At 43.7% G+C, this 26,385-nt stretch overlaps 2 protein-coding genes across 2 annotated transcripts in view; one reads left to right on the forward strand and one right to left on the reverse strand.

Annotated features, from left to right (window-relative positions):
- Positions 1 to 15,093, reverse strand: part of cfap299 (cilia and flagella associated protein 299) — a gene marked incomplete at both ends in the record, with an annotated part of 144,306 nt that extends 129,213 nt beyond the window's left edge. Inside the window, 2 exons of the mRNA XM_080738766.1 lie at positions 12,300 to 12,433; positions 14,983 to 15,093. Coding sequence (XP_080594892.1) covers positions 12,300 to 12,433; positions 14,983 to 15,093 — 245 coding nt within the window. The remainder of the gene's footprint in view (positions 1 to 12,299; positions 12,434 to 14,982) is intronic.
- An 8,904-nt stretch (positions 15,094 to 23,997) lies between these two features.
- LOC308295720 (charged multivesicular body protein 4b-like) lies at positions 23,998 to 24,702 on the forward strand (the record flags this gene model as incomplete). The annotated part of the gene is made up of 1 exon (XM_080738767.1): positions 23,998 to 24,702. The coding sequence occupies one exon, from the start codon at positions 23,998 to 24,000 to the stop codon at positions 24,700 to 24,702; it is 705 nt and encodes a 234-aa protein (XP_080594893.1).
- Positions 24,703 to 26,385: the final 1,683 nt, after the last annotated feature.

Raw genomic sequence — 26,385 nt, forward strand, 5'->3', positions numbered from 1 at the left:
GGCATGTCTGTACAAATAAATATCAAGTATCTAAATATTGAATAACAAGCTACTTATACAAGAGCACAAAAAAGAGTGGGTTGTGTGTGTGTGTGCGCGCGCGCATGCGTGCATGCGTGCGTGCGTGCGTGTGCGTGCGTGCATGTGTGAGGCTAGGGTGGTCACTGTATATTTTTGCTGCTTTGGTGTATTTTGCTTCTATTGTTGAATTTTAATGTGAAGCACATTGCGTTTGCACCTGCATGAAATGTGCTACACAAAAGTAATAAAACTGACTTGATTTGACTTGACTAGCGGTTGATTTGAATGAAACTTTCGGGGGAAGGTTTCAGGTACTGGACGCCGTATCCTGTGAGCTTTGTGATGATTGGCCTCAACGCTTGTTGACTTTGGTCTATTTTAATGTGCTGAGCCGTGCGTGCCCCTCTGAAAGGGCACCCCAGAGGACACTTCAACGCACTGGTGATTTTTCGTCGGCTAAAACTGCGACGAAACTAAATAACTACTAAATAAAAACTAAGCTATGATGACAAAAACTGATGATTGCTTGGAGTCACTCGCGCACACAGATTTTGTGAATTTATAGAAAGGATTGCACCGGGCGCCCTCTGGCCCAGTGTTGATTTCGTCGACTAAAATTATGACGCCATTTCTTTTCACTGACGAAAACGAAATAAAAACGAAATAAAAACTAAGCTGTGATGACTAAAACTAAGACTAAATATATTGACAATTTTGTCAACAAAATAAAAACTAGACTAAAACGTTAGGGAGGGACTAGTGCTGAAGATAGTCATTTTATATTTGGTTGCTCTCAGGTGTTGCGTGCTGAAAATAGCTGATCTACAAGCTCACAACGCGTGAGATTGTAGATCGGCTATTTTCAGTACACAACCAAGTGTAAAATCAGTCATTACGATGCCATCAAGGCCTGCCAAAATACATTTTAGTTGACTAAATCAACTGTCGCCTAAAATCTTATGATATTTAGTCGACTAAAATTAGACTAAAACTAAAACTTTTCAGGTGACTAAAACATGACTAAAACTAAATTATATTTTATTCAAAAGACTATGACTAAAACTAAATCAAAATTTTGCTGTGCAAATGCTGTTTGGCCACTCAAAACAGCCAAACAGCATTTTGTCACGCCTCAATCAAAATAGAGCCGGATAGGCTCTAATGCCGCCCGACAGCTTGTAGCGGTTTCGTAATCCCGATTCTGATGACCTTTGCTGTGTGTCACTCCCCTTCTCTCTCTCTCTCTCTCTCTCTCTCCCTCTCTCTCTCTCCCCCTGTTTCCTGTCATATCTCCACTTACTAGTAGTAAAGAAAAAGGTAGTTTGACCTCTGATTCCTTTCTGACGCGGCCGTCAGCACCAGCTGTGCAGCCTGCTCACTACAAGACAGGGTGTTAGCCGTTAGCGCTGAGGACTGTTAGTTAGCAGTGGTGTGTAAAGTAACTATAAGTTAATATGGCGGCAGTGGCTCAGGATTAGAGTGTAGGGTTAGAACACGGAGGGTTCCCGAAGGGTTCCCAGTTCGATCCTGGGCTCCCCCAGAGTTAGCGTCGAAGAGTCCTTGAGCCAGACTCTGAACCCCTAGTTGCTTTCGATGAGCAGGTTGGTGCCTTGCATGGTTTCCTCTGCCATCGATGTATGAATGTGTGTGTGAAGGGGTGAATGTAATCTGTAAAGGCGCTATATAAATGCACCATTAACCATTTATTTAATCAAGTACTGTATGTAAAGTAAGTATAATTTTGAGGCATTTTTTTACTTTACTGGATTTATTTCCAATGATCACTACATTTACTTCTACTCCACTACATGTAAGAGGCAGAAATTATACTTTTACTCCACACAATTATTAGAAAACATTGTTTATTTTTTTTGTTGTTGTTTTTTAAATTTAGGTGATTATCACAAAACCTCAGCCCACTTCAGCCCTATATACATTTTGGCCATTTGAAAATGGCCGATCTACAAGCTCACAATGCGTTTTAGATCTGCTATCTTCAAAAGATGTATGGTACATTTTAGACATTTTGATAACTTGTGAAACGGGACATTCTGCATAATGAGTACCTTTACTTTTGGTACATTTAAGTATAGTTTGATGCCAATACTTTTATACCTTTACTCAAGTGAATTTTGATTACCGGAATTTTACTTGTAACAAGTGTTTCTACACTGAGAACTGATATGTTTTACTTAAGTAAAACATTTGAGAGTACTTTCTTTCCACCACTGTAGAGAAGAGGGTGGACCATGACCGGACCGGAGGGTATCATAAAAGTTTGGTCAGAGAATCCCTGACAGACTGACTGACAGACAGCTGGTGGAGGTTTTCATAGTAACTTGCGACCTGTGGTCGCAATCAAACTGTGGGTGCTTGAAATGAGAATCACTCATGTAGAGGCATCCAAGAGGGCCACTTTTTTTGTACTATTCCCCCGAAACATGGTGATACCGGGGGGTGCTATCCATTCCGACATGTCTCCATTCCGACATTGACTTCTTATTGTCGGAGTGGCAACACTTCCATAGAGGTTAGGGTTAGGGATAGGGTTAGATGTCGGAAAGGAGACATGTCGGAATGGAGACGTGTAACCGGTGATACCATGCAAGGGGTGTGGTGTGGTGTGATGAGGTGTGATGCTCCCTTAGTACTGCCCCCAGGAGCGGTGGCACACAAACCTAACCTTAACTCAACAACCTCGTGACGTGAGTGACTAAGCATCCTATCCATTCTTCCTTTTGTGTGACGCAAAGCCTTTCCCAACCCTGCGCTGTCAGCGAGCGAGCGAGTGCTGTCTTTTAAAAAGGGAGCAACCCCCCCCCCCCCCCCCCCAAAAAAAAAGAACCGGGGCAACAACGGGGCTAACATCTGATTAGCATTCACGGCGCTATCTCTCCCCCGCTCCCTTGGTATTTTATTACCACAGGTGCAGGGGCATGCATTGATCAGATGCACGCTACAGGCGAGGTTAGCGCTCTAATTGAAAACAGCTCTATTTGTACACCTGCAGCCACTAAAGGGCTCTCCGAGAGAAAGAGAGAGAGAGAGAGAGAGAGCGGCGGTGGTGGTGGTGGTGGTGGGGGGAGGGGCGGCTGAAAAGAAAGAAAAAAGAAAGGAATGGAGAGAAAAAACAGTGCACAAGGACAGAGCGCTGAGGAAAGGCAGGCCTTATGGGAGGCATAGGTTAAGGCCTACGGAGCAGAGCAGGGCCAGAGAGAAAGTCATTCCCGAGAAGCAGCAGGACCAGCCGCTCCCGGCCAGGAGTTGACGGCTCCGCAGGTGCAAGAATATTTAGTGCGCCTGCGATGTCACTTTGATTTTCCCCGACGAACGTTACCCAGGGTTTGTTCAAAGAGGATCTAAAAAGAATATATATATATAAAAGAAAACGCTGCGAGTGTAAAGGCGATACTAGCTGACAGCTACAGCACTACCGTAATTCAGTGTAGGGAGGAAAATTGGCCTCGCAAGCGGACGAGTGCACAGTGGAGTCCTCCTTCAAGTGTCGATTGAACCCAGAGTGTGCAGGATAGAGGAGGGGCGTTCGCGAACAAATCAAGTCTTTTGAATGGCTCTTGAAATGAACGATGGGATCCGGTTCGCAGTACAGGGAGCCGTTCCTTTCTAATGAACAGTGGTGGGAAAAGTACAAAAAAATCTTTACTTAAGTACTGCAATGTAGAACTACTCTGCCACAAGTAGAAGTTCGGAATTAAAATGTACTTGAGTAAAAGACTAAAAGTACAAAGGTATTGTTATCAAAATGTAATACTTAAAGTACTTATTCTAAGTACTCCTTATGCAACGCAACGCATTGTGAGCTTGTAGATCGGCTATTTTCAAATGGCGGAAATGTGTATATATGGCCAAAATGTATATAAGGTTGAAGTGATTTGTAATTATAATCAAAATCTACAAAGTAACTAAATAACTAAAGGAACTAAAATGAGACAGTCATTTGAACAGCTCTTTGAAAGGAACGGATCCCAGAGATCCGGCTCACTTCAAAGAGCCATAAATCCCTCTCTAGTGCAGGAATCTTAACAGTTTTACTGCCAGATGTTGTTATTTATTTATTGGGTTTTGTGCCAGCAAAAGCACCTTACCTTTGCGATGTTATAGACAAAGATGTATTCATTTTTTTTTCATCATTATTATTTTCTTTTCTCCTTAAATAGGTGTACTTTCGCTATACTAGCAGTAGAGGGCAGCCTCATGCAAGAATTAATGGGAAATGGCCGCGGTAGGCTACTGTCTGTCAAGACAGCTCAATCGCTACAGAGCAATAGACCCAGAGAAAATAACAAGGAAGAGTGTTGTTACTCCATTGATGCTAACGTCCAGTGGGTTTTTGAGAGCACTTTTACGGGAGCTGTCTCTACGGTACACACCCGCGCGACCCCTCATCAGTTTACAGACATCAAAACAAGGTACAAAAGAACGAGCCAAAGAACGTACAATTGGCATCGCGCCGCCGGGAAAAATGGGGCGAACGGGAACGTCCAAAGCGGTAAAAGAGTTAAGGTGTACAAACTGTACATGATGTTACTGTAGTTTTTTTGGTTTAGTTTTTTTTTTTAGTTTTTTGTTTTTAAGCCCTGAACTCAGATAGTAATCATTGTTTGGTTGTTCGTTTCATTCATCACTTCCAATGTTATCCTGTGTCATGCGCTCCCTCACCTGATTGGATAACATTTATATAACGACACGAAAAGTATTTTTAAAGCATTTTCCGTTTTACTTCAGAGCTGGAGAGACAGATACTCAATATCAGAATCAGAAACATATCAAGCAATATTCTGCAGAAGGTAAATTGCTATGGGAATATAGAGCTACAGCATTTAACATGTACGTTAACACTTATGTTAACAAAAACAATATCTCTCATGACAGGACACTGAGAATTGCATTGTGTAAGAACTGTAATGGTGTGCCCCGCTTATACGTTGACCGCAGGGCAATAACGAGCGGTCCAGCTTTATACAGAACAGAGGGGCGATTGTGCCGGACCCCCCCTGGACCCCCCCCCCCCCCCCCCCTTCTGTGCAGGTGGTACACTGCATCCCGGGCCCTCTGTGTTTTCACAGTGGAACCACAACACTGGGTCACAGGGTCAGATGGGTTTTAAATCCAATCACAAACCACAGAGGAAGGAGCGGGCCTTGGTTTAACCCATTTAGGCCTGGGCATATTGACTGCTTTAACTATTGAAAAATAGCAGATATACAAGCTCGCAGCGCGGCACCGAGTGCCGCGCTGCGAGCTTGTAGATCTGCTATTTTTGAAAAAGTCGTGAAAATATGTGCAAATCTTTGAATATTATGTATTTTCAAAGCGAACGTTGTAGTAACTCAAATTTACTTCTGGGGGGTCCATGGAACTAAATATTTTGAGATGGGGGTCCGTGGCCAAATATATATCATTTTGGGGGTCCTTCACATGAAAAGGTTTGAGAACCACTGACATGGTAGTCTCTAAAGAACAGATTAACTGAGCTCCAGTTGAGTGAAAAGGACCTTTTCTTTGACGATGGCTATCCAGATTGCTGACATAGAAATATAGGTTTTTCAAAAAAACCTTAGAAGGATTCAAAAGACACTTATAGAATCGTGTCAAAATTCTAATTTTCACGATTTTTCAAAAATAGCAGATCTACAAGCTCGCAGCGCGGCACTCGGTGCGGCGCTGTGAGCTTGTATATCTGCTATTTTTCAATAGTCAAGCATAAAATAATGAAACACAAATTGTGTACCCGTTCTGAATGGGTTAAACAGGGCAGGGGGACACACTGCCCCCCCCCCCCCCCCCCCCACCACCACCCCCCAAAGGCTTGTCCCCGAGCCTTTCTGATTGAAAATGTCTGTGGCCCGGACCGCATGTTTTTGCCGTCCTGTCGAGGCACTCTCCCCCCCCCCCCATGTCAAATGTGAGGGAAAGCGATACGCAGGCGCCTCTAATTAGTTCAAAAGGGCAAAAATGTGTGATATGTATTCTGCGACAACTCGCGTTCGCCTACAGGTTTCTGCCGTTTTCAGCAAGAATCCAAATTGCATGTGAAATCTGCTAAAACAAGTTATTCAAGCACGTTACACTGCCAAGCAGGGTTCAGCCTTTTGAAAAAACAAATACTGACTATTATGCATGGTTACCGACGTACGACTATTAGCAGAAACAGACGATCTACACGCTGAAGCAGGGATATAATGTACATTGTCTCTGTCAGGTTGAAACCTCATATACTGCAGGGGTCTTCAACGTTTTCGGGCCAAGGACCCCTTAGTTGAGAGAGAGAGATGAAGCAGGGACCTCCACAACCTTTTCATAGATTCCATACAGTTTCATTGTTTGACAGCACCATCATCAGTGTATTTTGGATTCATGTCAATTTGTGTTTTCAGATATTTAACCACCTTAACTGTCAATACTTAATAAACCTGACCTTTCACTCTGTACTCTTAGTCTGCTCTTTTTCCTCTCTACACCAAAGCTCTTAGCCGAAAATAGCCGATCTACAAGCTTACAACGCCTCGCGCTGTGAGGCGTTGTGAGCTTGCCTTGTAGATCTGCTATTTTTGGCTAAAGTTCTCAGAATATGGCCATGGAGTAATTTTTACTGATAACTAATGGCTGGAATGGATTCAGCAGCCCAAAAATACCCTAATTACACACCTCATACATTCATATTGGCCATTTTCTATTTTTCCCCCTTTAATCCCAGGCCCTCGGGATACCATCAACTTTGATTGGCTCCCACAAAGTATGTCAAGGGAGTTAGGTTTGACAAAGTTCAGAGATGATAGTAGACACCTTTATGAACACATTTGTGAAGAAAGCTATTGATTTAGATTTAGTTCCCAGATTGATGTAGCAATCGGCTAACTTTCCCTCACTATAATGACTATCTATATTTATGAACCCTTAGTTGTAAGTGACACGCAAGTAACTAGAAAGATGCAAATGGAAATTGCAAGTGTGGTTGCCGTGACACAAATTTCGGCTTACCATTTGAATTTTCTCCATTCAAGTCAATGGGGAAAACTAATAAATTCACCAATAAATTAATGGCCATTTATGGAGATCTCTGTGTCCCTTTTATGCCCATAGGCTATATGTCATAAATATTAAGCCCATATCTTGGAAAGCCCATATATGGACATACTGTGTCCATCTCATGTGGTCTATGATGTCAGATATCTATGATGTCAGCCATCTCCATATTTGGGAAATGTTGAACTTTTAATTAAAGTCAACGGAGAAAATGTATTAACATTAATGTGTATAAATTAAACGATACAACGTATCTCTTAGCAAAATAGCATGCATGCGTGTCCCGATGAAGCCGGTCGATTTAACATATGGCCCAAGAGCGTGCCACCAAAGCTGTGGGAGGAGTAGCGTGGAAAATAGGGCGTCAAGAAATTGTTTATTTAGGAGACGATGGAAGATGGAATACAGTCGGACAAGTACTATAGTCTATATAGTCTACTACTATAGTCTATAGCAGTGTTTCTCAACCTTTTTTCTGCATGGGCACACTTTTCATGTCCCAAGAATCCGTGGGCACACGAACATAATACGGTGGGTGTAAATATCGTCACTGTCGGGAAGAAACCTTGTATATCCAAGTTTCAAAATTGTACGTTTCTTCGCAAAGTAAAGCTTCATCATACAAGGCTGTCGCACAACAGTAGTGAAAACAGCAGATCTACAAGCACACAATGCCTCGCACCACTAGGCGTTTTGTGCTTGTAGATCGACTGCTTTCACTAGTTTAAATCATTTTTAACATGATAAATACAATACTGGCTTTCAAGCAGTTTCAAGGGGCACAACTGACCCTTCTCAGGGGCACACCAAAGGTCCCCAGGCACAGTGGTTGAGAAACACTGGTATATAGTCACACTAATGAAAATAACAGATCTACAAGCTTTGAGAATCTGCTACTTGAGGTTTTTGTGCGACGCTGTAGTGTGATCAAGTATAGGGCGTTATTTTATGGGGGTGAGTTTCTGCCCGACAGCTACGATACCCCCATTGGCCATTAAAAATGAATGACCAGAGGGGGGCATCCAAAGCTAAGGCATAGAGAGGCTACCAGGCAAAAAAATTACACAATGAGATTGCAGAGTCTGGGAAGCTCCGTGACAGCACATAGTGTAAAGCAGGGGTGGGCAACTTTGATGATGGCGAGGGCCACTATATTTCCACCTTCACTCCAGAGGGCCACAATGCATATTGCTACGTCCTACTTTGTCATTCTTGTATCTCATACAAAAGAAGCAAAAATAGCCGATCTACAAGCTAAAAACGCATCGCAGCGCGATGCGTTTTGAGCTTGTAGATCGGCTATTTTTTGCTTCTTTTGAATTGGAATCCTGAATATCGTTTTGATATTTTTGAATTGGAATCCTGACATGTAACATTTTGAATTAATATCAAACACATAGTTATATACTCATGATAACTTTATGAACTTAAATACAAATACATAATTGGACATAACAAAACATAACTACTACTATACTAGTCCTATAAGCTACTAATATTGACTGAAGGAATTAAAGCAGGTCATGTTTGGAATTGTAACAGCTGTAATCAATAATATATCAATATTCCGGTATTAACCTGTGGGCCGCATTAAGGTGGGGCCCCCTTGAAGGTGGGGGCCAAATGTGGCCCCCGGGCCGCCAGTTGCCCATGTATGGTGTAAAGGAAGAAAGTCCAACTTGATGTTCTACAGGCCGTCCCTTAATGTACACAGAATAATGTAGGGCCACGTTCACTGTGTTTCCCTTACAGGAACTGCATCAGTATCATTGGTTAATTACCTTGGAAATAATGTCTACATCCACATCCCGGTGCAGACAGGGGCGTCACACCAAATTCTGGGCCCCGGGTACAAGGATTCACTGCGGGCCCCCCATGAATGTTAACTATTGAAAAATAGCAGATATACAAGCTCACAGCGCGGCACCGAGTGCCGCGCTGTGAGCTTGTAGATCTGCTATTTTTGAAACATTTTGAAAATGTGTGCAAGAAACCCACGATTCCATGTCAGTGATGCTCAAAGTTTTTCATGTGAAGGACCCCCAAAATTATATGAATTTGGCCACGGACCCCCATCTCAAAATATTTCGTTCCAGGGACCCCCCCCCCCCCCCCCCCCCCCCCCCCCCCCGGAAGCAAAATGTATGAGTTACAAATGTTCGCTTAAAAAATACATAAGATTTGCACACATTTTCACGACTTTTCAAAAATAGCAGATCTACAAGCTCGCAGCGCGGCACTCGGTGCCGCGCTGTGAGCTTGTATATCTGCTATTTTTCAATAGCTAAAGTTACCAGGGCCCCTCCACCTTGGGCCCTAGTAACTCAGTCCCACTTTCCTACCCCTTGTGACGCCCCTGGGTGCAGAGAAAGCAGACAGTAAACTCTCTCTGCAAGTGATGCCTTTCCCAGCAACGCTCTGTTATTAAAAGCTTTTCCAGCCCGTTACTACTGAGCAACCAGATCAAAAGACAAGCTACGCAGTGATTAATAATGCAATTCAATGAAAATCACTTAATAAAGAGCCAGGAAAGGCGCAGTAGGAGCTTTTCCTTGTGTGTGGACAAACATCTTTCTGTTTTTAAAGTATATCTTTTGAACAGGTGCCTTGTAACCACCCTAACAAACCCAAATTCTGGGGACCGAACATTCTGCGAAAATAGCTGATCGACTCTTAGGTCTTCAACACAGGGTCTGTGTCCTAGTTTATTTTAATTTTTTTATTTTTTTATTTTTTTTTTCACAGAATTGGCTGATGATTTATTTAACGTTACACCCAAGCCCCCAGAACCCAGGGCTAGATTTGAAGCAACCCCGATGGTGGCCAAAGTTGGAACTGCAGCCTAAACGCACATTTTGGCCCCGCCCCCTCCACTCCAGACAATCCTTCCTCTGAGCGGAGAGCAGCGTGACGTCATTTTTGGCCACTAGGTAGTGGCCAATTTCCCCCAGAATGCACCTGGATTAGCTACATGCTAGCATGTAGCCGTTGCTTCAAAACGCCACTGAGCACTTGCATTGAAATGATAGTGGGGGCGGGGCCGGTCCGCTCTCTATTTTATATATACTCTATGGTTACACCCCATATATGCATGATTTTTACCCTCAAGGTTCAAGGTTCAAGTTTATTAGTCTCCCTCAGGAGAAATTTGTCTTGGAGACAGAGCCACATCTGCATTGTACATAAAAACACTTAAGACAAAAAAAAAGACAAAATTACAAATAACCAAAAACAGAAAAAGACATACTGCACCCACACCTAACGTACATTGCCTCTACTCAATCTATCGTTTAACATTTTAATTGACATAGGAACAAATGAGTGCTTATATCTATTGGTATTCTGGAGTTCTATATCTTCTGCCAGATGGCAGTAGTTCGTACTCTCTGTTCAATACATGCAGGGGGTCAGACACTATGTTTCGAGCTCCAATGTAACCACGTCAGCTCCAACAGTACTGAGAAAGTCTGGGTGGGAAATCTTGCGATCGGCGAGTACTGTAAGCTAACCAACTACAGAAGCAGAACAATCTGAAGCAGCAACAACAATAGCAGTGAAATGCAGCCCTCAACGCTGGATCATCTCAAGTCTACCGACTTAGGTACACAGAACACCCAGGATTCAAACTCGGTACTCCCAAATGGAAAACCAAGCATCTGCCGCTAAAGCTGAGGGGGAATTTGTAGGCTTATGGGCTTACGGCAGGGCTAGTCCGTTATGTACCACCACACACACCCACCCCGGGAAGCCTGAACAGCTCACGGAACCAATGTTACAGGCAGAATTCGAACCCCCAGTTCCCCCTGCGTGGGAAACCACGCCACCCATTCAAGGGAGAACCGTAAATTGTAATCCCCGCACTTTCCTCCACCTATGGGTTTCCGGCGGGACTAACTCCATTACATTGGCCTCCAGGAAGACTGATCCAGTTCCCTGTACTCAGGAATCGAACCGGGTTCAAACATCTAGCCTACCGCTCACTAAAAGGGGAGGGGAATCCTATCCCCCGAAAGCAGCCAATCAGAGAGGCCGTTTTTTAACTTAACAGAACATTTAACACTGGCGTGTACGTACTGTAATGATACTAATAGTGACTGAACTGAACCGTAGTAACCATAATAGAGTGCAGTGTGAAACAGAACCATAGTTACCATAATAAAGTGCAGCGTGAAACAGAACATTTAACACTGGCTTGTACGTACGGTAATGACACTAAGGGTGTGTTCGAAAATGAGCACACAACGCACTGGTGTGCCCTCTTCCAGTGTGCTGAGCCCCCGGTGTGCAGAGTGCACAAACTGACCGACCCTCAGAAGTTGGAGTTTGACGGTGTGGTGCATCAATGCGGTGTTTTGACCCGTTGAATTTCATGGCGGTGTCTCAAGCACTTTAGTCTAGTAATTCTAGGAAAAAAATCCACTCCGGTTGGAAAAAATTGTGTTATTTAGTTTCTCAACTGATTCTGACAGGAAATTAGGTCTACTAGCCAGGATAAAAAATCTACCATAATCTGCTCACTGCAAATACCCACAGTGGCCAAATCAAGTTGGGCTCCCATCGACTTTCTATACAGGAGGAAAATACCCAGAAAAAACTCTGCTTTAAGTAGGATGTGAGGGGTCTAACTAGGGGTTTGTCATGATGCTGAATCCATTGCAAGCATTTGTTTTGCACAAAAAACATTCCTTGGGCTAAAATTGGCCCCAGAAAATGATGGTTTAGTGATGAAAAGTGATGAGTCATCACTTTTCATCAGTTTTGTGGGCGTTTTCTGGGGCCAATGAATGTTTTTTGTGCAAAACAAATGCTTGCAATGGATTCAGCATCATGACAAACCCCTAGTTAGACCCCTCACATCCTACTTAAAGCACATCCTACTTTTTTTCTGGGTATTTTCCTCCTGTATAGAAAGTCGATGGGAGCCCAACTTGATTTGGCCACTGTGGGTATTTGCAGTGAGCAGATTATGGTAGATTTTTTATCCTGGCTAGTGGCTAGTAGACCTAATTTCCTGTCAGAATCAGTTGAAAAACTAAATAACACAATTTTTTCCAACCTCAGCTTTATTTTTACTGGACTACTTCTCAGCAGTGAACAATGGTGTAGGAAATAATAACAAAATGCACAATTTTCATCTTGATTGGTCCTTTAGGCTTTGTTGTTACACAAGCATCAACGTGTGTAAAGTGCAGTAATAAAGTGCAGTGTAAAACAGAACAGTGTTTTCTTACTTCTTGTGCAGGCTTCTGGTGGACAGCCGGGAGGCTTGTGCGGCTGTCTTCCTGGCCTCAAACTCCTCTCTCTTTAGGACCTCACCGCTGCCCCTGTAGCCCAACTCCACCAGCTGACGAGCCATCTCCTCATCCTGACAATCAATCAATCAATCAATCAATCAATCAAATGTATTGTCACAACACAAATACGGGTTAGAATTTAGGTGAAATCGTCATTTATGGAGGCCTTCACTTTTGCAGTTAAAACAAGAAAGAAAGAAAATAAGAATCTGAATATAAAAGAAGGGAGAATACAAGAAAACAACCTGTGTGTTACAACCGGTGTCATGTCATGGATTAAAAGAAGTCCTCGATCAAAATGTAAAGAGCATAAGCATTCAATACTGAACAATGCACATGTATAAAAAGCACAGGTGACAGGCTTAGGTTGCTATAAAATGATCGCCGCCCGCAGAAAACTGACTGGCCTACTTATTGCATAATATCCAAACTGACAACCTCCTTTGGAGGTTCTTGAACATTATTAGGCTATACGTTTTCTTTTTTTTCTCTTTCAGAACAATTGGGTTTCTAAAACACAGATTTACGGAGGGCCTTATCAGTTACTAGAGGGCGGGTCAGGTGACCTGGGCTGGCCGTGTTGTGTCAGAACGTCACAAGTTATTACAGATGACCCCGGGGGTGATATGAGCTGGTCCCCCCTCCTCCCTGTGTGGACACAGGTGTTCAAGCATTGTGGGCACATGTTTACTGTTGGCCACAGTGACACCTACTGGACACAGAGGGGAACAAAAGCTCATCTGATACACTGGGGGTTACTTACTACTGGACTGCATTCGGCTGCATCCGACACAAATTTTGACCTGATGGTCAAGATTCAATGTATCCCCCGAGCAAGCGGGCAGGCTCTATTAGCTCAATGATAAAAATGTCCACACATGTGCAGGAAAGTAAACCGGGTTCAAGTCTGGGTTGGAAGACTACTTACCTACTTATTAGGTGCGTGGTCTCCCCATGTTATTTTTCTAGAGCGAGATGTATTTGATATATTGGTGTTGATGTATTGATGAATTACCTTGCTAATTGTATTATCAATTATCAAGTCATTCTGGATTAAGAGCGTCTGCTAAAATGACTTTTCTTCTATTGATTACAATTTGTTTTGTATTTGTCGCATTCCTAAGACAATAATCTGATTACAATAAATGTACCCACATTGATTCCGGATGGGGACCCAAATTACCCAAAAGGGTCCCCATCCGGAATCAATGGGGACCAATTTACTATTATTATTATTATTAAATATTTTTTTGTCTTAGGAATGCGACCGATACAAAAACATATTATTGAACTCAAGGCTCCATGGCATGAGTAATCAATAGAAAAAAATGCCATTTTGGGTGTGAACTACTCCTTTAAATAAAACAAATCTGAGCACTTCTACCACTGGACAACTTCCATCTCGATCGTTTTTATCCACAGGACCCTCATGTGAAAAATAAAGTTAAATTAAATGACTTTGTCTTGATTGATAGTGGTGTTATTGAGACATAATTGGTATTAGGCACATTTATTGAATTGTGATAACCCCAAGTGATTTGAAATACAATTAAATTAAACTACTCCTCCTTGTTTCATTTGGCTGTAGAGTGCCTGGGCTCATGACATGTCTTTTGGGCGTGATTCTCCCGAAAACAAGTTTAAATGTGGAAGAATCCACTTCATAAACCAAACTGCAGTTCTAGGATTAAAACACGCACGCACGCACGCACGCACGCACGCACGCGCACACACACACACACACACACACACACACACACACACACACACACACACACACACACACACACACACACACACACACACACACACAGACAACAACAACAAAAACAAAAACAACTCATAATTTTACAAAACTTGGACAGATTATAGCTGTTAGTTTGTCCCCAAACTGATGAGAGAGTGTGACTGGCTTTTCTTTTCCTTCTTGATTTGAAGTTTTGACAATAATTCAATAATATCTTCAACCATTTTCAGATGATAATTTAAAAGCTACAACATGTACAGTATGTTCATGATCTGCAAGTAAAAATCTGCTCTCAGGATCATTTATGAAAGAATATGCCATAATAATAATAATGCCAGGGGTAGAGAATGGACCCCTGTTGCCTCATTCATTCACCAGTGAGTGACCACCACCTAGCGGCCACATTGGATAACTGAATCAACAAACATTCTGTATCCCATTGATTGATTGAAGACTTTATTAGAAGTTTGCATAGGAAAAGGTACAGTTTCATGACGGTACAGTTCACTGGTACAAGGTCTACTAAAAGGAGATCTAAAAGACTAAGCTTATTTTTCCCATGTACAGTAGATACGTCTGTCTCCATGAAAAGCCCCGAAACTCAGCCGTTAATGAGGGGGAAGCAAGTATCTAGAAATAGTTGTTCAGAATCTACAACACGTTAATTCAACGTTTAGGTTTGTTTAGCCTAAAAACCAAGAAACACCAGGCTACTTTATCGTGGCTGGGAGGCCTACATTTTCAGCGAATGCGGTCAAACAGTAGTCTCGCGTGGCCAGACTGTTGCCTCCGCAATTTGGTCAAATGCTCCCAGCATACAGAGATTGTGGAATAGTTGTCTGGCTACGCGAGACTAGTCAAACAGTGACTTACCTCTAAATAGTACAGATCCAGAGCAGAGACGTGTGACTGGAGGAAATCCTCATAAGTGTTAAATTGCAGGACCGTGCTGTCCAGCAGCGCTGCGGACGACGTTTCCTCCATAGTTTGTACCTTCACAGGTCACAACCTGTCAGCCAGGTTGCTATAGCAACCACACATCCACAACAGCCAGCAGCGTGCACGTCCTAAATTGCTGCGTTTATACTTCTCCGTACCATAGTAGCACGACGATTCACTTTGCTGTCAAAATAACTGTAGTGTGGAGTAGGCTAACGTGCATTTACTGCATTAGTTACCACTGAATTGTTGGAGGGGAAGTAAATGGAGAACCTCATACAAAATGTGGAGTCTAATTAGTGAGGTCCTCTTCTTGATTACTACAACTTAACTGGAACCAGCTGTGCTCTTTGGAGAGGCGCCTATCAACAGAGTTTAAAGGGATAGTTCACTTCCAACATGTTTGGGGTCATTTTAATTTTCCCCGGGGGTTTACTGGAGACTATCAGGACCAAACTTCCGGGTTTAACAGCAGACATACAAGCTCACGTCGCGTCGCAGATGCAACCCGTTGTGAGCTTGTAAATCGGCGGCGGAAGATCGGTGCAAACGTCTGCGCAATGCACTATGGGGCGTAGGAAAATCGTGGATACTGAGGCTTTTGTGAGTCGCTGGAAAACTCGCTGAGATTTTTATTCTTGTATTTGTTTTACTGAGAATAAGGTTAGAAACTAGAATACTATTCCTACGAAACAGTGTGGGCTCGCAAGTAACACCATGTATGGGCATATGATCTACCCTTTGGCTGCACCTCACTGTTGAGGAGAACTTGACTGATAGATAAATGGCAGGGGTGCATCTCTCCATTCCGACATAGGCCTATGTCTCCTTTCCGACAGACAATAACCCCACCTCTTACCCTAACCTTAACCTCTATGGAAGTGTTGCCACTCCAACAATAAGAACTCACTGCCGTAGTGGCGACATGTCGGAAGGGAGAGAGCCCCCCAAATGCTTCATTGGCTAAGGGCCCTGCCTTGGGGGTGAACTTGACAGATTCTTGATAGATAAATAATGAAGATAACATAGGCCTACGTGAAGAGGTTTTCATAAGGTTTCCATAAGGTTCTCATAGGTTAAGTTGTAGGCGAGCAGCAGGTGCAGTCAAGCTGCTGTGAGAAGGCTTGATGAGACAATTGGGCAGGGTTCAACCACCCACCAATAGGACAGAAGGGGCGTGCTGCTGTGCCACTGCCACAGGGCTGGGTCTCACTTTAGTCTAAATCAGAGCTACACAAACACTGGAGGCTGGATTTTTTTTTTTTTGCAAGTCGTGGTCATGGTGCTGGTCTGGTCCAGTCAATAATCCAACAGGCACATATCTACAGCCCCCAAATTGCTTGTATTCATTCCCCCTCAAGGATGAGGGGGGAAGGCGTCGTCCAATTCGATGACTGCGCTGTTAACAAAATATGAATATGGAATTGTAAATATATATAGATAGATTACTGTAGATCCTAAGTTGTACACAAACAACTATAGAGAACTGTGTGCAACATAAACTCTTTCCCTAACAGAATGACTGAATCTTCACATCCATGATCAGAAGGTTCATTGTAGTGGGAGAAATATGTGAAAAAGGTGTTCACTTCCGGCAGAAAGCGTGAAAATTTGCACCTAGGGGTATTTTTGTGCGCTGAATTCAAAAATTGACGGTCCCAAGCACTTTTCTCAAATTCACTTTTCTCTCATTCACTTACCATAGGGTTAGGGTTAGGAAAAAAAGACCCCCCAAAAATCTTCTATATGTAGCATGTGAGGGGTCTATCTAGGGGGTTTTCATGATTCTGAATCCATTCCAAGCATTTTTTTTGCACAAAAAACATTCCTTGGGCAAGAAATGGACCCCACAAACTATGGTTTAGTGATGAGTCATCACTTTTCAAAGTTGTGTTGTGTCCATTTCTCGGAAAGGAATGTTTTTCGTGCAAAACAAATGCTTGCAATGGATTCAGAATCCCGAAAAACACCTAGTTTGACCCCTCACATGCTACTTGAAGAAGATTTTTTGGGGGGTCTTTTTTCCCTAGTATGGTAAGTGAATGAGAGCCACCAGATCCCATGGGAAAAGTGCTTGGGACCGTCAATTTTTGAATTCAGCGCACAAAAATACCCTTAGATGCTAATTTTCACGCTTTCTGCCGGAAGTGAACACATTTGCCTTTTTTTGTTACATATTTCTCCCACTATTGTGACACAACAAGCACATATAACTAATCAGCTATTTGAAGATGGCTGATCTGCAAGCACAGTCAGGGGCGTCACAAGGGGTAGGAAAGTGGGACTGAGTTACTAGGGCCCAAGTTGGAGGGGCCCTAGTAACTTTAGCTATTGAAAAATAGCAGATATACAAGCTCACAGCGCGGCACCGAGTGCCGCGCTGCGAGCTTGTAGATCTGCTATTTTTGAAAAGTCGTGAAAATGTGTGCAAATCTTTGAATATATGTATTTTTTAAGCGAACATTTGTAACTAAAATTTTGCTTCTGGGGTGTCCCTGGAACTAAATATTTTGAGATGGGGGTCCGTGGCTAAATACATATAATTTTGGGGTCGTTCACATGAAAAGGTTTGAGCACCACTGACATAGAAACATAGGTTTCACATTTTCACAATTTTTCAAAAATAGCAGATCTACAAGCTCGCAGCGCGGCACTCGGTGCGGCACTCGGTGCCGCGCTGTGAGCTTGTATATCTGCTATTTTTCAATAGTTAACATTAATGGGGGGCCCACAGTGAATCCTTGTACCCAGGGCCCAGAATTTGGTGTGACGCCCATGAGCACAGTGAATCACACTTGTTCCAACATGGACAGATCGTGGCTTCCGGGGCTCTTTTGGGCTCTTCAAAATAAAGCGGAAGTCAATGGTGGCACTCTATAGCCAAATAATGATCCAAATAATGGCATCCCAAAACAGCAAAGCCGTAATTAGGAGCATTTGTGTGTTGTTTTTTTTTTTTTTTTTTAAGGTTTGTTTTGGGGCTTTTATGCCTTTATTCATAGGACAGTAGACTGACAGGAAATGGGGGGAGAGATGGGGAGTGACAAGCGGCAAAGGTCGTCCGGATCGGGAATCAAACCGGCAACCCCACCATGCATCCATGCCTAAGTTGCAATGCCTAAGTGGTATGCGCCTGGACCAGTAGGTCAGCGGGCACCCCTGGTGTGTTGTCTCAGTAGGGAAATGGCAAAGATCTGTTGAAGAATGAAGGTCATTTGTTAGTATAAATTCAGATTTGAGCAATGCTTATGAAATGCAATGAATATGAATGATGCATGTGGACAATTAGATGTCATGGTTTATTGTCATGTTTTAATATAGGACAGTATTTGTTGCAACACATACAAATAAAAAAGGAAATAGTTGTAACATGAAATTATATCCAGAATGACAGTATGTCAGATCTGTTGAAGAATTGTCATTGTCAGTACTATAAATCCAGATAGTTGGAGAAAAAGTGTGTGAGGTAGGCAAAATATTGGGCAACAGCAACATTAAAAAAGTGTCTATAGCAGTAGTAATAATAGAAATGTAACATTTTTAAATGTGAAAAAAGGCTGTTTGAATGATTGTCTTTGGATAAGTAAAGGAGTTAGCTTTAAACAATGTTGTCAGTAATGCCCTCATTGTTATCCACAGTGAAAAGTTTTACTGATAAAACCTGACTTTGTGTCTGTGATGTCCAGTTTGTCCACCATATGATTGTAGATTCGACCATAAACAGCCATGTATGTGAAAGTCTGTGCATGTCATTGTGACCTAAAACACATACTGTATGTGCCCATATATGGAGATCTCTGTATCTGTCAGAGCTTGGCCCTTTTATGCCCATATATGGAGATCCCTGATGGCATCAGTAGGACTAAGTCTGTGCGAGTCAGTTTGACGTAAATTGCAAATGTGCTCATATATGGAGATATCTGTATCTGTCAGTGCTTGTCCCTTTTATACCCATATATGGAGATCCCTGATGTTATAATTAGGACTACTTTATATGCCCAATATGGGCAAATGTGTTGGATCTTAGGATTAAGTCTGTGCGTGTAACGTAAATCACATCATTTATGTGCCCATATATGGAGATCTCTGTATCTGTCAGTCCTTGTCCCTTTTATGCCCATATTTGGAGATCCATGTTATTTTGGACAACTGTACATTGTGCAAGTACAGTAACGGCAGGGGAAGCAGCTAAGAACATAGGCACACATCTGAGCTATCCGTGTGCAAAATTTGGAATCTGACTCGTGTCAGTGTAACATACATCGCATATGTGCCCATATATGGAGATCTCTGTATCTATCAGTGCGTGTCCCTTTTATACCCATATACTGTATGGTGATCCGCTGATCCCTGATGGCATCATTAGGACTATATGCCTGACGTTTGGCTTGTTGTGGCTCTGATGATGGCCTGGTGAGGATCTGGAGCTCAGACAGCTTATATCAGTGGCATAGCAGGCCAGAGATCGTCCGGAAGCTCTTTGCATTATGCTGGATATTTATCCGTTTTTTAGAAGAGCAATATTTCTGTTTTTCCTCCAGATCTTTGGACTGTGGGGGGGGAAATAAAATGGTGGTCCTTTCCCTAACGCCCCAAAACTGTGGATCCATAAAATAAAAAAGTTTGATAATCACTGAAATGATCTATGCTGTTCCCCAATCCACACTGTAAAATTATTTTTTTCCCTCCAGTGTGGATAAGCTGGTGCTTTTTCAGGTCACCTGAGTGACTGAAACTCTTGACACACTGTTTAAAGTCTGGAGAAAAAGAAAGTCAGAAAGTCTTTTTCTCCAGTGTGTGTAAACGTTGGTGTAACTTCATATAAAATGATGCATCTTCAGATAACTTAATAGATTGAAACCCTTTCCAAACAGTTAACGATGGAAAGATTTAGTGTGGACTAACTAACTGGTGCTTCTTCAGAGAATTTGAGCGACTGAAACTCGTGTCACACAAATTACATTAGAATGGCTTTTCTCCAGTGTGGATATGCTGGTGTGTCTTCAGATTACTTGCCACATTGAATCTCTTGCCACATTGTCCACAGAGGAAAGGTTTTTCTCCAGTGTGGATACGCTGGTGAGTCTTCAGGTTACCTATCCGACTGAACCTCTTGTCACACTGATTACAGTAATGCGGCTTTTCTCCAGTGTGGTTACGCTGGTGCTCCTTCAGACCATTAGAGTGACTGAAACTCTTGCCACACTGTTTACAGTCGAAAGGTCTTTCTCCAGTGTGGACACGCTGGTGCCTCTTCAGGTTACCTAACTCACTGAAACTCTTTCCACAATCTTCACAGAGGAAAGGTCTTTCTCCAGTGTGGACAAGCTCATGTCTCTTCAGGTGACTTATGTGACTGAAACTCTTGTCACAATGTTTGCATATGTGGTTTGCTTTCTTGTATACATCATCAGATCTTTCTTTGCTTTTCCTGGCATAGTTATGGTCTGGGTAAGATCTTGATTCATCAGCTCCATCTCCTTTTCTCTGGCTGGTTATGAAGCTGGCCATTTGAACGGCCGCTGATTCTTCATCAAAGCTGCTGCTATCCTTGGACTGTGATGTGGATGACATGATTTGCTCTCTTTCGGCTTGGAGATTTGTCGTCATTCTCTCTTAACTCACTTGTTGTTGCCCGATGTCCTGTGCTGAGAGTTCTGTTGGAGATTCTCGAGTGCGGTCTCTTTATATACCCTTTTGCTGAGCTGGACGAGTCATCCTGATGATGTCAGAATGAGTCAGCTATAACCATATATGGAGTGTGTGATGTCAGACGTAGGTGTATCCATCAGCTCCATATATGGAGATCAGGGTTATGATCCAATCAGCTCCATATATGGAGATCCAGGTTTGATGGTCCTGTCCGATAAACTATACCAGTAAGACGCCTCAGGGCGACAAGCGACCTCGCGCCATGTCTTGGCCATCTGGCCAGTGATGTATATTGATGACATCATTAGGGATCTCCATATATAGGCATAAAAGGGATTTGTTCCCCTGGCATCACAGGGATCTCCATATCTCCATATATGGGCATAAAAGGGATTTGTTCCCCCTGGCATCACAGGGATCTCTCTAACAGGGCATCATCTGGGATACAATCCCTTTAATGTCCATATGTGGAGATCAGTGATGTGGACATTAGGGATCTCTATATATGGGCATAAAAGGGATTTGTTACCCCTGGCATCAAAGGGCAGCATCTATACAATCCCTTTTATGCCCATATATGGAGATCCTTAACACTGTGATGTCACCTATTTATGCCCATATATGGAGATCTCTGCTCTGAGTATCTGACATCACCTGTGATAGTATAGTGCTACTTAATTTATTCTTTCTTTCTAGATAAACTTCTAGACAATCAGGAAGCAGCATTCTGTGTGACGCCACCATTATAGAGAAAGTCCATTGGGTTCAATGGGGAAGTGTTCCTAGCAGGAGTGGTCAACCTTCATATGACAATTTGGCTATCCAGACAATAAATAGGCAACCACACAAGCAATTTCCCTGAACTGCATCTTTCTAGTTTATGATTAGATTAGATTAGATTAGATTAGATTAGATTAGATTAATTTAGATTAGATTAGATTAGATTAGATTAGATTAGATTAGATGTTATTAGTCCATAACCACCAGAGGATTGGTCGAGCTTCACGTGATATTTTTTGCTGTTTCCTCATTGGCTAAAAGTTACTCTAAAATGTTTTTGTTGCTTCTTTATTGTCTATTGGCAATACCTCATTGACTTAAATGGGGAAATGCAAAAACAGCAACCACACTTGCAATTTCCCAGAATTGCAAGTGTTCTGATAATAATAATATCTAATTGCAAAAATCAATTTCCAAATGTGTCTCACATGATCAGTGCAACCACACTCACAATTTCCAACAATGCATCTTTCTAGTTAAAGTGTCAAAAGGACATACGGATGGATACATAATAGTAAAGTATTTGACCCATGTAGATTTTTTTGCATGGACAGACACACTGTACCACTCAAAAATATTTATAACTAAACAGCACTCTGTCAAAGTGCAAACATGCACCTTGTGCACTCCATCTATCTATCTATCTATCTATCTATCTATCTATCTATCTATCTATCTATCTATCTATCTATCTATGGCCTACTTGTGTGCTAGCAGAACGCGCAAGTACTGCAATCTAGTTGCTAGAAATGACCAGACCACTTGATGGCATTGAGCTGTGTACAGCTCCATTGCTCACTGTCAAATTTCCATTGCTCACTGTCAATTTGAATGTAATGAGTGAAGCCTGCCGTACTTAAGTAAACGTTTTTAAGTGTCTGTACTTTACGTTAGTATTTATATTTATTTGAATACTTTAGATGTTCACAGCTCCACTACATTTCAAAGCCAAATGTTGCACTTGTGATTCCACCACAGTTCTAGGAAGGAAAGCACACTATGAATAAACCACCCAAGACCTATTTCATGCAAATATAGTGTAAATAGCAGATCTAAAAAAAATAAAAAAAGTGAGCACAGTGCCCGGAAAAATGTACTCCCCTGCTCGGCAGGCTTCGCACCTTACAGTCAAATTGATATCAACAAATATGGACGGTGTTCTCCATCATCTGATTCATGTGGGAGAGTGAGATAACTGTTGGTGAGGTCTGTTTATAGTCAGTTCCGCGATAGTTCATTGCGACTGGCATCGTCATGTGACGCATCTCCTGTATCTATGCATCCGTACTCGTCCATCTGATAGTTGAACCTCCCACAGAGGCCACAGCAGAAACAGAAGCAACAGCCGCAGGTTAAAATGGCACATAAGAGAGTACAAAAAGCCACAAGCGCCTTGAACCAGCACTTGGACGCAATGTCCACCACCCCAAAATGCTCTGCCACGTAGACACCCATGGAGCCACATTCGTCATAAACCTTCCGCTTGTTGTGATCGCCGAGGATGCTGTTGGCGTTGCTGATCTCCTTGAACCTCTCGGCAGCTTGTGGATTGTTCGGGTTCTTGTCGGGGTGATGCCTCAACGCCAGCTTCCTGTACGCCTTCTTGATGTCCTCAGGAGATGCTCCCTTCTCCAGGTCCAAGATCTCATACAAATTGTCCTCTTTCATGTTCCTATACATTCTTCAAGGTTTTCACACAGTTAAGGTTCACTGCAAGACAACAGTATGCTGGCGCTCCTTTAAGCGGAAGCTATGTCAACATATGGCGTCATCAGCTTCGTGTGACGCAGTGCTCTGATCAGCGCTAGATTCTCAGACCTGAAAAGAGACCCAAATCCAGAATGGGGAGCTGTCTATGGGTTTCGGGCTTAAAGTTAATCGTCCGGTTTGACTGGTCTGCCACCCAAGTGTTAAGATTGGCACCCCCTGGTGATGACATCATTCGCAGAAATCCATCTTCAACCGCTTATCCGGAATCGGGTCGGGGGTAACAGTTCCAGCAGAGAGCTCAAGACTCCCCCCCCCCCCCCTTTCCAAAGTAACATTAGAAACCTCCTCCTGGGGAATCCCGCTGTGTTCCAAGGCCAGTGTGGAGATAACATAATCCCCATCTGGTCCTTGTCTGCCACGGGGTCTCCTCCCATTGTTAGTCGCTCTGGATTAAGAGTGTCTGCTAATTAAATGCCTAAATTGTAAAGTGTACTCTATGTCTCTATACCAGGAACATTTGTATCTGTGCTTCTGTCTGTACTGCGGTTCATGATGCCCAAATATGGATATGACTAACATCACAGACAGTACTGAGATCATAGATGACTGATGGCCTCCAGTCTCTGTATCTGCCCACGGTTTTACCTAAAATATGGAGAGAGCTGATGTCGTATTCGATGATGTGACATGCAGACAGCATGTCTCTTTTAAGAGGTGCTTAAAAGAGCTACTAATAAGACAAACAACAATTTAGACAAACAACGGATAGGATTGTGTGTTTCTTTGCGTCACAGCACCGTCGCAGAAATGCCTCTGTTCGGTAAGAAGATATTTGGATCGAAGGGAGGAAAGGATCGCAGCCAACAACCGGATGCCATTAGTAAACTCAAAGAGGCGGAGGTGCTGCTGACGAAGAAAGAGGAATATCTAGAGAAAAAGATTAACGAGGAACTCCTCACGGCCAGGAAGAACAGCTCAACGAACAAGCGCGTGGCCCTGCAAGCGCTGAGGCGAAAGAAGAGGTACGAGAAGCAGCTGCAACAGATCGACAGCCAGTTGAACACTATCGAGTTTCAGAGAGAAGCACTAGAGAGTGCCAACACCAACACTGAGGTGCTCAAGAATATGGCCATCGCCCACAAGGCCATGAAGTTGGCCCACGAGGACCTGGACGCGGACAAGGTGGACGACCTGATGCAGGACATCACGGAGCAGCAGGAACGGGCGCAGGAGATCTCCGACGTCATCTCCAAGCCTCTGGGCTTCGGGGAGGAGGCGGATGAGGAGGAGCTCCTGAAAGAGCTGGAGCAGCTAGAGCAAGAGGAGCTGGACACGAGCCTGCTGGATATCGGCGTGACCACCAGGGAGGAGGAGGAAGACGTCCCGCTCCCCCAGGTGCCTTCCACCTCTTTACCCTCCTCCAGACCTGCTGCCACCAAGGAGAAGAAAAAGGACGAGGACGAGGAGGACGACGCCATGGAGGATCTGCAGCAGTGGTCCATGGGCATGTAGACCGTCCATCCATCCATCCATCTTCAACTGCTTATCCGGAGTCGGGTCGCGGGGTCAGCAGCTCCAGCTGAGAGCACCAAACTTCCCTCTCCAGAGCAACATTAGCAACTTATTATCCGTATCAGATGCCCGAACCACCTAAACTGGCTCCTTTACAATTGAAGGAGCAGCCGTTCTACTCTGAGTCTATCACGGATGACCGAACTTCTCACTTTATCTCTAAAGGAGATGCCAGCCACCCGTCTGAGAACTCACCCGTGAACAAGACATCTCCTTCACCTGGGGTTAAGTCTGATTCCCTACCTGGACTGCACAATCCATCGTTTTCCTGCTGAGAACCATGGCCTCAGATTTGGAGATGCTGATCCTCATCCCAGCTGCAAACCGATCCAGTAAGAGCTGAAGGTCCCAGATCGATGGTGCCATCAGGACCAAAACATCCGCAAATAGCATTGAAGTAACCCGTAGCTCACCAAGCCGTATACCCCCTCCGCCACGACTTCGATTCAAGATCCTGTCCATGAATATCACAAATAGGATAGGTGACAAGGCGCGAAGGCCAAACCCCCACCGGAAAAGAGTCCGACTTAGTACTGAGCACACGGACACATCTCTCTCTTTTGGTGTACAGAGATTGGATCGCCCTCAACAAGGCCCCCCTCACCCCATATTCCCGCAGCACCTCCCACAGTACCTCCCAGGGGACCCGGTCATATGCATAGTCCTACTCCCAGGCCCTCTCCAGTAACCCTGCCAAAGTAAAGAGGTGGTCAGTTGTTCCAAGACCAGGACGGAACCCACATTGCTCCTCTTGAATCTGAGGTTCAAGAGGCCGGACCCTCCTTTCCATTACCTTAGCGAAAACTTTCCCTGTGGAGGCTGAGTAATGTGATACCTCTGGAATTGGCACACACCCTCTGGTCCCCCTTTTTGAAAAGTGAAACCACCACCCTGGTCTGCCACTCCATCTGCACTGTCCCAGACTTCCACGCAATGTTGAACAGACGTCTCAACCAAGACAGCCACTTAACACCCAGAGCCTTCAGCATTTCTGGCTGAATCTCATCAACCCCCAGAGCATTGCCACTGCGGAGTTGCTTAACTACCTCAATGACCTCCTTCCGGGAGATTGAAGATGATCCCCCATCATCCTCAGCCCTGCTCCTGTCAGGGAGGGTGGTTCTGGATATAGTTGGGTTTAGGGGTTCCTCAAAGTGTTCCTTCCACCGCCCCACGACTTCCTCACTTGAAGTCAGCAGAGTCCCAACCTTGCTGTATACAGCTTGGATGGTTCCTTGCTTTTCCAACCTGAGGTGTCGTATGGTCTTCCAGAACAACTTTGGTGCCGCCCGAAAGTCCTTCTCCATGGATTCCCCGAACTCCTCCCACACCCGCTGCTTAGCTTCAGTCACAGCCGTTGACCATAGCTCACAGCTGCAGCTTCAGCAATAGAGGCTTTGAACATTGATAACCGGTAGCGCTCCGCCTCCCGCACCAGCTCAGGCTTCTTCCCCACCAGCGTAGTTACGTTGTCTCAAAAGTCAGCCTCTGCTGCCCCGGATTGTTCCGTCTGGAAACCCCGCCGTCACTGCCAACCATCTGGCAGTACCCGACCCCACTGGTTCCGACCGCGGGAGGTGGGCCCACATGGCGGCGAAGATCTGCCTATGTTTCTCTGTTTCT

This window comes from Nannobrachium achirus (genome assembly GCF_963921795.1).
Source record: "Nannobrachium achirus genome assembly, chromosome: 12".
Taxonomy (NCBI): Eukaryota; Metazoa; Chordata; class Actinopteri; order Myctophiformes; family Myctophidae; genus Nannobrachium; species Nannobrachium achirus.